The sequence below is a fragment of the Cyprinus carpio genome, chromosome B25 (genome assembly GCF_018340385.1).
Source record: "Cyprinus carpio isolate SPL01 chromosome B25, ASM1834038v1, whole genome shotgun sequence".
Lineage (NCBI taxonomy): Eukaryota > Metazoa > Chordata > Actinopteri > Cypriniformes > Cyprinidae > Cyprinus > Cyprinus carpio.
The window spans coordinates 19,669,830-19,684,259 of NC_056621.1; the positions used below are offsets into that span (position 1 = coordinate 19,669,830).

The 14,430-nt window shown below is 36.9% G+C and overlaps 2 protein-coding genes across 3 annotated transcripts; one reads left to right on the forward strand and one right to left on the reverse strand.

Moving 5' to 3' along the window:
- Positions 1-385: 385 nt before the first annotated feature.
- Positions 386-2,242, reverse strand: LOC109099755 (achaete-scute homolog 1b-like). The gene is made up of 2 exons (XM_042753391.1): positions 1,458-2,242; positions 386-1,161 (listed from the first exon to the last, which is right to left on the reverse strand). The coding sequence occupies exon 1, from the start codon at positions 1,983-1,985 to the stop codon at positions 1,461-1,463; it is 525 nt and encodes a 174-aa protein (XP_042609325.1). The 5' UTR covers positions 1,986-2,242; the 3' UTR covers positions 386-1,161; positions 1,458-1,460.
- A 5,999-nt stretch (positions 2,243-8,241) lies between these two features.
- LOC109070803 (interferon regulatory factor 7) lies at positions 8,242-14,251 on the forward strand. Of its 2 annotated transcripts, none has more exons than XM_019087315.2 (9): positions 8,242-8,396; positions 8,875-9,034; positions 9,266-9,434; positions 9,513-9,604; positions 9,780-9,831; positions 11,520-11,654; positions 12,323-12,712; positions 13,368-13,483; positions 13,571-14,251. In XM_019087315.2, the coding sequence occupies exons 1-9, from the start codon at positions 8,380-8,382 to the stop codon at positions 13,715-13,717; spliced, it is 1,278 nt and encodes a 425-aa protein (XP_018942860.1). In that variant the 5' UTR covers positions 8,242-8,379; the 3' UTR covers positions 13,718-14,251. The 2 variants fall into 2 exon arrangements, with proteins under 2 accessions (XP_018942860.1, XP_018942861.1); XM_019087316.2 differs by having other exon boundaries at positions 8,329-8,396; positions 8,878-9,034.
- The last annotated feature ends 179 nt before the right edge of the window (positions 14,252-14,430 follow it).

The window sequence follows — 14,430 nt, forward strand, 5'->3', positions numbered from 1 at the left end:
ACACTGACAATAAAAAAAGAACAATTGCCCTCAGATGAGAATTCTAACCCAACTTTGTCATCGCAAAACTGTCCCTAGAAAGGGTGGAAATAGCCAATCTACGTAGAGTGTCTTTGCAAAGAGACAAAAAGGGCGTTTTGTGATGCTTCCACAACCACAGGGATGTTTAATCACCTCACTCTTAAAAATAAAGAGGGTTTTTTGCAGCAAAGCCATAGAACCATTTTTGGTTCCAAAAAGACCCTTAGTGAACAGTTTTCTTAACATTTTTCCACTTTGAGAAGGTTCTATGGATGTTGAAGGTTCTTCATGGAACCATCGATGCCATTAAAGAACCTTTATTTTTAGTTTGAAAGAGTTTGAAAATCAACCAGAAACACTGAGGTACGTATAAATAGAGCAGATTTATTTATAAAACATTTGCACAAAATATATTTGTTAAAATCATTTATGTACACTACAAAAAATGGACAAGTGCATTGAAAAAGTCCACCGTGTATGGTTTCACAGGAAGAACTACATCTAGACAATAAAATTTTGATAAATACAGATCGACAGATCAACTCTCCTCCAGTGTTAAAAACAACTTTGATCTAAACTGAACGGTTATTATTATCATTACAACAATCTAACAGCGTTCATCCTCACAAAGAGCCTGTTGTGCTCCACTTACAAAAATATATCTTCATCTTTAACAATACAAAAAGTTATTGTACAAATTTCAACTTAGGTCCTTAAGCAGACCTGGTAGTTGGTTGTAGGTAATAATAATCAATATTCCCATTAGCTTGACATTCTTAGGGAAGTTGGTCTCATCTTAACGGCATCAGTTGCGTCAACATATCATGCCCACAATTGCACTTATGAAATGTGTTCATCCAGCAGTCTTGACTTGTTTCGCAATTGTAAAGCTCATCGGCCCCACTGGGGTTCGAACCTACAACCTTTTCCAGCTTAACCATTAAGCCACAGCGTCCCAGACTGCTGCCTGTAGAGTCGACAAAGCAGCATCTGTGAAGTTTACAAGAGTCCAGGTTTGTTTGGAACACAGTAGCTGGTTTCTAGATCATCTTGGACCAGTGAAAAACCAACAACCACGTTCCATAATCTGGGTTTTCCAGCAGTCACGTGAAGGAACGTTTGAGTGAGGATCGTCAAATCCAGCCCGATCTCACGGCAATTCGTACATATTTTACGAGGTGGCTAATTCGTACGAATTCGTACGACCACACTCGTACAAATTAATACGATTTCTGTCAAATCGTACGTATTTTACGAGTTGCACATTCGTATGAATTTGTACGAATGACCTACACCAAACCCCGCCCCTAAACCTACCCGTCAGTGGGGTCTAGCCAAATCGTACGAAATCGTACGAGTGAGGTCGTACAAATTCGTACGAATTAGCCACCTCGTAAAATACGTACGAATTGGTCGTGAGATAGCGTTGTCAAATCTCATCAGTAGCGATCAAACCATGTTGTGAAGTCCAGCAGCTCTTGGTCTTCAGAGCTCAGGTGCTCGTAACTCCCTTCATCGGATGAATAGGAGGAGTGTGGCGACTCGGGATCGGCCGAGTACGCGTTGGAGAGCGTCGGCGACGGAACGCCGCACTGGAACGCGGCAGAAATCGCATCGTGCTCGTCCAACAGCTGCTGCAACGCGCGGATGTACTCTACCGCGGAGCGGAGCGTCTCCACTTTACTCATCTTCTTATTGGCCGCGCCGTTGGGAACGTGCTGGCGCAGCGTCTGGAATCCCATATTGACCTGTTTGACGCGGTTCCTCTCGCGTTCGTTGCGCCGCGCCACCGCGACGGGCTGCTGCTGCGGGATGCTGTATCCCAGCCCGTTGAACGCGAGCCTCCGCTTGCAGCGCAACAGCTCCGGCGAGCGCGAGCGCTGTCTCTTCAGCACCTTCGACTTGGTTTGCGCGCAATCTTGCAGGATGACGGACGCGTTGCATGCACTTTGCGCAGCATCCATGTTTTTGGGCAAATCTTCTCGAACAACAAATCCAGTGTCACTGTCAAAAAACTAGCGACGCACGACTCTCGCGCCCTTCGCGTGGTGTTGTGGTCCCTCGCTTCTGCTACAAACTTTGGCAGCTCTCCGCTTTTTCAACACGCGTCGGACACCCCACCCCCTTTGAAGACGCACGCTTCTCGCGCGGGACTCCGCCCGCCGGGTGACGCTCCGCGAGCCGGGCGCGTGGCTCCGCGAGCTCAATAAACAATCGGACGCTTTCACTGCGCCAGCACGCGCGGTGTGCTCATTTACATCCCAATATCCGCAGCCTCAAAGCCCATTGGTGGATTTAAACTGAATGAGAAACCACAAAATGTGCGGAATAAAAGACGAATGGCTTTATAGATGCTTTTGAAAATAACAATGAGTCTTTGAAAGGGTTCGGTTTAGATCTGTCCTCTCTTGCGCAGCTAAATCCAACACAGATTTGATACCAACATACAGAAATATGATTTAAGACATGCATTAGAATGCATGCAAAAAGTATAGGCTAATATAAAAGGATATAAAAAACTCTAAAACACTATATTAAAATGTCCTCCTTACAACACGCACCACAAAAAAAACAACATTATATGCATAATTGCAAGTAACCCTAAACCTAATGCTAACCCTAAGTATTGATATAATATTACTCAGTACTTAAATGCATAATTACACTGTAACTAGGACACCTTAAAATAAAGTGCAACCCAAAAGTCTAGTAAACATGCTGTTGCTGACTTTGATTTATTACAAATAGGCTATTGAAGAAAATGCATGAATTTGACGTCAGTCCTCAAACTGGACTAAACCTGGTGATTGTAGTTGCACGGTTTAAGAGGAGCAAGAAAGCCTGATCGAGTTCACTGATTTGCTTGCATTTGACTAGTGAGCCAGCAGAAGATCAAGTTAGGAACCGTGAATATTTCGGTCAGACTTTATTTTAGCGTCCAATTCTCGATATTAACAATACATTAACATTGACTTTTGTCTTGATAAACTCCTAAATAGCTGCTTATTAATATTTAGTAAGGTAGTTGTTAAGTTTAGGTAGGCTTAGGGATGCAGAATATGGTCATGCAGAACATGTGCTTTATAAACAGCCAAAAAGTTAATAACAGGCATGCTAATAAGCAACTAGTTTATAGTGAGAATTGGTCGCTATACTAAAGTGTTACTGATATTTCTTAATCATATTACATAACTTTTCTTAGATTTTTGTCTTTCAAAATGTTTTTTTTAATTAAAAAAATGTGGTTTTTCGCCTTTATAAAAAAAGTCACGTGATAAACATTTCTTCGGTACCTTCAAATTGCAATTTTGAAATATGTGTTGAAATTCGTTCTAGTTTAATACTACGTGCTTTGTTTGAAAGTGAACAGAGTGCACATTCAGTCAAAACAAATCAAGGCAGTCTGTGCTGCTGTTTTATTTGCTCCCCTAACACTCCACTATAGCTGGTCTTTATTGCTAGATTAGAGCTGGAGCAGTAGAAATATAGAAACAGGTGTATTGGCGGAATCCTATCTCCATCTAGTGGTAAAGAGTGCCATTACTTTCCAAAACATACTTAAAGTTTTTAATGTGTATATTTTATTACCTTATATGTCTAAAACTGTAATTTTCCACTAAAAAAAAATAATAATCTTGTCGCAACATTTGACAAAAATCAATATTGAATGTATTCGTTCAAAATCCCATGTTATAAAAGATGAAGTGCTATGCGAGCTATTTAAATCCATTTTGGCTGATTAGACCGCAATGCTGACCTAAAATACAAAATGATTTCCCTTTCTCTCTTCACTGTTCCCACATCTCAGACCTCAAATACTTAAAATATTACCCTTTTTAGACATACTATAATACTTTACAAAACTTATTGAAACAACCAGAGGCAAGCTGCATTAACTTAATGCACACTTTTCAAAGTATAGAGTTATATAATGTGAACAAGCATTATACAGATTTTAAAATAATAATGATAATAATAAATCCCTAATGTTAATCCATACAATTTGAAATGTTAAAATAATCCTGTATAGTTAACATTATATATTAGTATATAACACAATATATATATTGATATCTAGGTGTTGTTAATTGTTAGTTTGTGATGCCAGATGCATTAACTAATGTTAATGAATTGAAAGGGTTAACAAATAACAGTTCTATTTAAATAACAGATAGTAAGACATACAGACAGACAGTATATTGTAAAAGTAAAGTTTTCTTCAATTTTCTGTTCAGTAGATATGACTTCAGAAGCAAGAAATTTGTAAAAATGTTAAAGCAATGTTTACATGTAACATTTCGCAAATAAACACACTGTATAAATAAATATTTAAATTATTTCTCTGTGTAGTACAGAATTGACTTTAATTTCACAGTTGACAATTTTCACCTGCTGTTGAAATCTGAATCTAAAAAGCTCAGCTAGACAAAAATGACTGGGTAGATTCCTTACATTGTAGTCCGTTACTGATTTCAGATTACATGACAAAAACTGTAGTCCGCAACGTAATGCATTACATTACACATTTAAGACTACTGTTAGATTACTTTTGTCCTAATTAGTTTATCACGTTGATTTAAAAAAAGGATAATCTTGATGTAAAAATACAAAGAGTCAGAAAATATATTCGGTTACACTATTTTAACGTGTCCTTGTTACAGTGTAATTTAGGCGTTACATAGACTAGTCGAGTAGTCGAGTGATCGACTACTTTAACCACTAGTCGGCGATGTCGGAAACAATCGACTACTCGAGCGTGCATTAACCATAATGCATGCACAGTTTGCCTACAACACAAATTGTAAGATTACAATATTGCGTGTAGCTGTTACTTTCTATCACTTTCTCTATGTTACATGTAAAATTAAAATATGTAATTTAATAATTAGGGGTGTGCCCGAAGCCGAAATGGCACGGATAATGTCTTAAAAAACGAATAACGGATTAGGAATAATTCTGCCTGAATATTCGGCTGAGGCTGGCAAAGTCTGGTGTTTGCTAGATAACAGTTGATCCAGGGGATCAGCGCAATATTATACACAGACCTCTAAAGTCACGCAATAATGAGTGTGTGAAGTGAATGAATATAAACTTTATGAACGAAAAGAGCGCAAATTAAACACCGCATTGATGTTGCCTCTCCCCGCATCTCTCAGAAATCAGAGCTTGGCTAGAGTAAAATCACCTATAATAATACATCATACACGGTCTATTATTTGTATATATTTAAAAGGCAGTTATTTAAACCGTAAGCTACGAAATGATACATGAATAAATGAAATAAACAGCGCGCTCACCAATCAAACAGCCGCGGTGCGTGTCTCAGTCTCTCAAAAACTAAGCCAGTTCTCTCTCAAGAGTAGGCTAATAATCAACTTAGATGCAGATAGATTTTCTATGTTTGCTTCTTTATCTTTTGCTGGTTTGCACATTTGTTTAGTAAGTTCAAAAAGACTCGCTTAGAGAATTCTGCGTAATGAAAATGTGCGCCTTGAATTCATTCAGTCGTGTTCAAATGATCACTAAACGTTTGTCATGACATCTCTGCTTATATGATTAATTTATTTTTTGAAATTACTAATTATTTTACTTTAATGCAGCATATTTGTTCAGTGATAACTACGGGGGAAAAAGATAGTCATAACGGTCTTACCAAGTAACTGTACGACAACTGTTTTTATCCGAAAACAGATATTTTGTGACTGGTTACATGAAAATTAAAATATGTAATGTCATAATTATAAAGTTTTGACAGTTTACGTATATGTAATTGTTGCATTAGGCTATTAATTAATTCGTTTTTATCAATAAACATTTATTAATTAACTATTTAATGTCTATTGATTTACATTAGCATGAACCATGAGTAGTCGAGTAACTCGAGTATTTTTTAAATAAGTAATCGACTAGCAGAAATCAGTAGTCGTGCAACCCCTAGTGTAATTATACATTTAAGTACTGAGCAATATTCATTAACTACATGCACTTACTATATGGTTACTTGCATGTAATTAGCCTATGCATAATTGATTGTTACACTAAGCGTGAAAGTTGTCACTGTGTAGTGGTTTAATCTCCAGTAGAGGGCAGTGATGGATTAGCAACCATTGATCATTATGAAACCTTCATTGATTCAACAAAAACGTAACTACAGCCCACATTAGTTTTATGAAGCGCTGGTATCATATGACACATTTTTATCTGTTAAAACGTTCATTCACAGGAATAGCAGAGTAGTTTTGGGATAGTTTGGGTGTAGTTTGGTCCAGATGTGATTCCAGTAATGGTGTACTGAAAAGGCCTAGGTTTTTATTTCCATGCAGCCACAGGTGTCTAAAACGTTCTAGCTGTTTTTCATGAAATCGTGAAAAAAGGGAAATGAAAACACACATTATTGCTCGATTTTATGCGAGGGCCCGTGTCAGCTAAATCGAGTCAAGAGACTTTGGTGTTGGGGAACAACCTTGTGTCTAAGGAAAGCTCTTCCGAGGAGTTCGCAGAGAGAAGTGCTCCAGTTACCCTCAGATTCATTTCCTTTTTCCATCGCTAAATAACATACACACGCACCTCAAACTTCAGGGGAAAAGTGCAGTGAACGTGTAATATTTATAACAGCACTACTACGGTTCTCTCAGGTTTCTCTCTTACAGCTGCCGTGAGAAATAAAGAACAGCTTGAGTGCAGAAACTCAAACACCTGCTCAAAAAAATTTGATATCACTGAAACTGCGGTCTCATAATCACAGTCCCACTCATATGGTTGACTTGTGTCACTAATGATTCCGATTTAATCATAGACTTGTTCAATAAAGCTGAAATTTGTATTTAGATGTATATTGAATGAGTATAGACTTGACTACACTCATTGCCAAGCATTTACAATCACTAACATTTAACGCCTGTCTCCTATAGGACTGTGTAACAGCATGAAAAATATACTTAAAGCCATAGTTCACCACAAAATAAAATTCATTCATTATCATGAAATGCATCCAAATCTTCAGTAGAACACACAGAACAACGGATGTCTTTTTCTTAACACAGTTAAAGCCAGTGGGGTCCAAATGGAGTATTTGGGCCCCGTTGGTTTTGCTGTGATATTGTCCCCAAACAGAGTGAACACAATGATTTAATTGAAATTAGGCTTACTGTTATTATTATTATTTAAACTGTACAGTCTTATTTGACTAGGTTTAAAACATTGCCTACTTGTAAGAAGAAAAAAAACCTAACAAGACTGAAACTAACATGAGTCAAGGCTTAAAGCATATTCGTCTGCAAGCCTCGAGGTAAATCACTGTAGTTATGATTTCACAGAAGGGTGGATATAGTAACAAAAGTCATTCCATTGTAATCTGAGTGTTAAGGCGCGGTTATTTTAACGAAATTTACCGTAAAAAAACAGTTCAGTTGTCTACTGTCAACAGCGTGAATCAAGCACATTTCACACAGAAGTCACCTTAAAAACAAGCAGATTTCTGTTGTTTACTGTGATGAATACGTGTGAACACCTTGAACATGAGCGAAATCTGCATGGGGAAGTTTTTCTCACACATTTCTCTCAGATATTCCCCAAACAACTGTAAATGTGAACGCACCTTAATTGTAGTAATTATACAACATGCTGTTGGCTACGTAGTTCAAGGACTTTGTCCTTTACCTTTATACTACAATGTACACAACAGCTGACGTAGGCCCTATACTTTCTGATAAGATATTACGAACACAATAAACAAGGCCTTTGAGTCTCTTAAGTCAAGGAAACATTCAGGACCAGTAACAAATATGTTGTTTTGAATGTTAAATGGCTATACAAGCATGTTCTTAACTTTCCATGATCTCATTTTTTAAACTTTCTTCTTATTTTTTTTACATTCACATCTGCAAAACAATGTAACAACACAAAAATGCAGGCTATTAATGCTGTAGAGCATGGCTTTTTAAACTGGGTACATTTTCACAGCAATAGCCTATTATGAAATATTATAACAATTTACATTTTATATTTTACAATGTAATTTATTCCTGTGATGTAAAGCTGAATTCTCAGCATCATTACTCCAGTCTTCAGTGTTACGAGATCCTTCAGAGATCATTCTGATATGCGCAAGAAATGCATTTTAAGGACAATAGACTATTAGTTTTAAAGGTCTTGCATCAAACCGGATGCGATGATGCAAGACGTCGCATTAATGGAACGTTAGTTTTACTTTCGAACAGGACTCGCTTTGCTTTCGAATTCACTGAACATGATAAACCCTCCTCCTACTGTGTGACGCTCGAGTGTGTATAAAACACGAGAGAAACCCCAGAACACTGGAAACTACCAAGCAGTGGAACAGCTTCAGGACCTGAGATCATGGCAGCGACGCAGGGGTAAGATGATGAAATTATGATTATTATAAAATATAGCCTGTCTCTCAAAACCAAGACGCGTTTTCACAAGCCAATGAAAGAAGCGCATTAAAAACGCGACGCTCAGTGTCGCAGTAAAAAACAAACAAACAAAGCATAAACGTCAGTTTGCTGCATGTGTACATAGTTTAGCAATGGTAAAACGTTTTTTTGAGCTAATTCGGAAGTCCTATCGCGCTTATGATGCACAGCTATGAGCTGACTAGGTTTTGAGATGCAGATATGGTGGTACATGTGAGGCAATTTAATCTTACATCAATATTAACATTTATTTTTTATTATTATTTATTAAAAAAAAAACTAATACTGTTAAAAACATTATCACGCATTTAAAATTTATATAAGAAAAAAGTTTCAGTGCATATGATGACGTCATTAAGTAGCTATCTGTCTGATCTGTTTGAAACCCATTGTTTTGTTTTGTTTTGTTTTTCTCAAGAAGTGCAAATGTCAAACCTCAGTTTGGCCCATGGCTCATAGAGCAGGTGGAAAGTGGGACATATGAGGGATTGTGCCTGATAGGCAATGACATATTCCGGATCCCCTGGAAACACAACTCGCGAAGAGACCTTGGGGATGACGATGTTAAAATATTTAAGGTAACTCCTCCTTGCGTCACAATCACCTTTAGCATGGTTTCATTTCTGCATCAATGATTCATGCAGGATATAGCTGGAGGAGATCTCCAAAGAGGGCAGGATTCCCAAAAGGAGTGCCTATTGAGTGGAAGCCCCGCCCCTTTTGACTTTGATGTTGCACGCCATTCACACCTGATGCATCAATGCATTTTAATTATACATAGACTTTGTTGCAATTTTGGTGTTTTACAGGCATGGGCTGTGGTCAGTGGGAAGATCAATGAGTACCCTGACAACAAAGCGAAATGGAAGACAAATTTCCGTTGTGCACTTCATAGTCTAAAAAACTTCGAGATGTTAGAGGATCACTCCAAAGATCCGTACGACCAACACAAAGTCTATCGCATCATCCGTCCTCAAAGTGAGTTAAACTGCTCAGTCTGCACTTGTCATGGGAAAATGAGTTGATTATAAAACCCTGGCTAATCTTGTTCTTCAGATCACCAAGAGATCCAGAGTGTAGAGCCAGATCAACTTCCATTCATTCCTCATCTCTACAGTGCATCTAATTACATGACTGATGAAATGGAGGTAAGGCCCAGATTTATGATTGGCTGTTGACATGATCATATGTATATAATAAAAAAGAATGATAATTTATTTAAAATATAAAATATTTTTACATATTAAGTTATAATATTAAAATAATACTAAAATATAATGTATATTTTTTTAATATAATAAACATATATTATGTCTAATGCAGCAGGAATTGCTCAACCAGGTGGAGACAATGGATCTAAATCATCAACACACAGGTAGAATCACTATGATGGCTATATTTAGGGTTAGCAATTGAAACAAACCATGATTTTGCAACCAACATCTTAAGGTGTGGTCACATTTACTGTAGCCCTGTGAATTTTCGTAGGTTAAATCCAGTCATTTCAATAAGAATCTGCACTATCCTACGTATCGTCAGCTGAAAAAAAAAAAAAATATACAAATAAATGTTTGTTAAAGTGATTCAAATAATATCATTCCCTTGTGACGATATTGTTATATTTGTGGTGTCACCTTTACAATTTTTTTTACATTTAAAATGATTTTTAAGACTATATCTTTATTATTATCATTATAGTATTAATGCTTTATTAATATTATAAAATTTTGTGGGGGAAATCCAGTCATTTTGGAATCCGTACAATCGAATTTATGAATCCGCACAATTGAGAATTTTGCACGAGGGTGGAAATGTTCCTACTTATTTTTACTATTCTTTTAAATTTAAAACAGTTCTTAAAAATGTATTATTATAGTATCAATATTTAAAATATTTGAATTATTCAATCCTTACAATCAAGAATTTTGCACAAAAGTGAAAATAGCTTTTAAGTGTCATCAGCTGAAAACAAAATGTTATGAAAATTATTCCAATAATATCAGTCCTCTTGTGACGGATGGTATTGTTATGGTTGTGGTGTCACCTTCTTTTAAATTTAGAAAGATTTTTAAAACTATTGTGCTATAGTAATATTAAAAATGTCTGTGGTTGAAATCCAGTCATTTCGCTATGAATCCTCACAATCTTGAATTTTCAAAAAAGTTCCCGCATGCGTAAATTAGCTAAAAAAAAAATCATGAAGTGACTGCAATAATACCGTTCCTCTGTGACAGTATTGTTATAGTTGTGGTGTCACCTCTGTTATCCTTTTTAAATTTAGAATAATTTTTTAAATGATATAATTTTATCGTAATAGTGCTAATATTTAAAAAAAAAAAAATTGCAGGGGAAACCAAGTTGTTTCAAAAGGAATCTGTGTGATCGCTTGTGTTGAAGTTCACACGGATTCGTTGACCAACAAAAAGCTGCTTGCTTTAAAAGTGATTTATTTTTGAATGGTGCTTCACCCATTGACAACAAACCTTTTTTGCTTTTTTTAACGTGACCACACCTTTCAAATCCACACACGAACCAAAGTACCCATATGGCAGTTCTCTAAAAACCAACCAGAAAACTTAAAGGGATACTCCACCCCGAAATGAAAATGTTGTAATTAATTACCCCCATGTTGTTCCAAACCCGTAAAAGCTTTGTTCGTCTTCGGAACACAACTTAAGATATTTTGGATGAAAACCGGGAGGCTTGTGATTGTCCCATAGACTGCCAAGTAAATGACATTGTCAAGGTCCAGAAAAGTAAGAAAAGCATCATCAGAATACCCCATCAGCCATCAGTGATTCAACAGTAACTAACTGAAGATTTTATGGGTTCGGTACGACATGGGGGTCAGTGATTAATAACAATTTTCACTTTGGGGTGGAGTATCCCTTTAAACAACACCATGGCAACTAGCCATAACACTCTGCACATGCAAACACCATTCAAATTACACAACATTATATTAACAAGTTTTGTTGGACGGCAGGAAGAGCGATAGATGGATTAGTTCTTGTTTTGGCATATTCACAATATACCAATATACAATATAATTTCTATTCACAGAATCCCAACCATGGGAAACCGGTTCCCAACAAATCATTCCGACCACCTCGAGCAACTACTACGAGTCTCCCTACTCCGATGTTCAATCCTTTCAGAATAACACACCTGTCCCAGGACCGCCGCTCTACACTACAGGTAACAAAGTTGTTGTTTTTCGGTCATAACTTATGGAAACAAAATAGCGCACACACTGGACAAAGAAGATTTCTAGAGGGTGTTGCATATGCTATCAAATGGCTTTCAATACTTTGAAAGGCTACACATTAGACTGTATGCATAGGCATATAAAAACATAGAATACTTTTGACACAACAATCAGAAGGCCATAAGCAGATTGTACGAAAACATACAAATCAGATCTTTCGATTTCATAAACCCGCCACGAATTCGCTAAAACATAAAATAGTTACGAATAGCCATGTAAAAGTTTTGGTTGTATTTGAAACACTGACGTTCAAGAACATTGCATATGTGGCTTTTCTAAACGCTGTATCATTCTCACATCAAGAACGATAACTATAACGATATCTATATAAGCGTCCACATCGACATCTGATAACATTGTTAACATTAAGCATGCACTGCAGTTTTGTTGTATACCTCTTTAAATGCGAAAGCTCTTTAGTTGGATGGATTCTGATTGGCTGTCAGTGTTTTAATCGTTCATCAGCTGGAAAAGCTGTGAAAAGTGATTCCAACGATATTGTTCCTCTGTGCAGTTATCGTTGTAGCGTGGACTGTGCCTTTCTTTTCAATTTTGAATGATTTTTAAAACTATCTATGTCCTATAATGTTACTTCTAGGGCAGCAATGCAACCTTCCAGCCTTCTGTGACCTGGAGATCTCGATCAACTACAGAAGAACAGAAGTTTTGAAAACTCGCCTGTGTTCGCCACTCGTTCAGTTTCACTACCAGTGCGAGCCATCTGAGCTGAGAGGAGAGCCAATCTGCTTCCCATCCACTGAGGGTCTGATCGATCAAAGACAGATCCAGTTAACCGAACGCATCCTGGACAAAATTCAAAGAGGCGTGCAGCTGGAGGTAAACCAACAAGGCATCTACGGCTTCCGTCAGGACCAGTGTAAAGTCTTCGTCAGCACCAGCAACCCGTCTGAGATCCAGAACCCAGAGCCTAGAAAACTGAATCAGAACACCAGAGAGCTTCTACTCAGCTTTGAGAAGTACACAAGAGGTATGAATGATGAGAAAGGAATCATTTTTGACATACAGGCAGTGGCCTCATTAGGCCCTTTTCTACACCATGGCAAAAAGATAATTAAAAAAAACCCCAGTAAAAAAATCCCATTGTTTTCTTAAATTTTTCACAAATTGCAGCATCTTTCAACCCTGTTACCATAGTCAATTAATTTATGGAAAATACATTAATCACTAACTAAAAAAGAATTTGGTCCCGAACTAGCTAACACCTTCTAAGTGACAGATTTATTTATGGGAAAGCACTGTATACAACGCCGTTACTCAATTTGTCATTATTTTGAAATTAATTTTATAATTTTTCAGCCTTTTCACCCTGTTACCATAGTTATTGTGTGGGGGTGGGAATTAATTTCTTTCCATGAATTTCTTTAATTTACGGAAAATGTGACAGAATTGTTTACCAAAGGCTTAACAAGCTTCAAATCCATGCTTTTAAAGCCTCATGTACACTTTACTCATTGAGTTCCATGTTAAGCGCAAGTGTTTTTCCTTTGTTTTTACAAACTTTTTTGTTGTAACAGAAAGCATGTTATAAATGCTGTCCTGTTGTTCAGTTAAAAATAGCCCAGAACAACCCGAGCTGAAATGTAATGCGTGCTTCCATTCTGAATCTGTTTTTTTTTTTTCAGATCTAAAGGATTTTATAGAGAACAGACGGGGTTCTCCGGATTACACCATCTACCTGTGCTTCGGAGAGAAGCTTCCAGATGGAAGACCACTGGAAAGGAAACTGATTACTGTCAAAGTAAATATCGCAAAGAACAACAGAAACACATTTTGAGTTGTTTTGTTTGTGCTTCAGTGTTATAGCGTATCTTTTCCATCTCCACAGGTTGTACCTCTGATCTGCCGTATATTTCATGAGAGAGCTCAAATGGAGGGAGCGTCCTCTCTTCCCAACGAAAGCATTAGCTTGCAGATCTCCCACAACAGCCTTTTTGACCTTATACATTCTTTGGGTTTGCCTTCAGTGGCCTAAAGCTGCTGTTTTCACCATGAAATCAGCTGGCTAACATTAATTTCCACACACACACACATATATATAGAGAGAGAGAGAATTAAATTTTGTTACTTAATTTTGTTACTTAAGCACAATGCAAACTGAGAGAACTCTCCCGAGGTGATTTCCGTGGGGCATTCAAAGGTCTTGTAATTGCTCTGAATTCATTGCTGGTCAACCTACAGTTTAATAGCAATCACAATGAAACCGTATTGTTCAAATTACCTGAAACATTGTCTTTTTATTTTCTAATGAGAGCTAGAGCCTCATTTTAATATCCTGTCTTCTACTGAAGAATCTTTCATCTTTCGCCCAAAGGGCTGCACTTGTCTGTCGCTTTATGAATGTGATATCTAGAAAGTTTGGTATCATTAAATGTAGTATTATTTAAAAATTACTGTTTGCTTGTTATGGGTGTTTTTTTATTAAATGATGCTGATGCCAGTACCTAAAGATTGACTATGTATAAAAATGATATGCATATAAAACTGAATAAACTTATACAAAACGAAATATTTTGTTATTAATATACAATGTAATACTTTTAAAAACACACAGACACTCCTGTGTATTTAAATTTCAAGACGGTGACACAATTATACAGCACATTTCATTAATAAACATTTTAAAAATTCCTGCTAACTAAACATTATTTCCAGAATGTATTACTTATTGTACATTAATCATTCAAT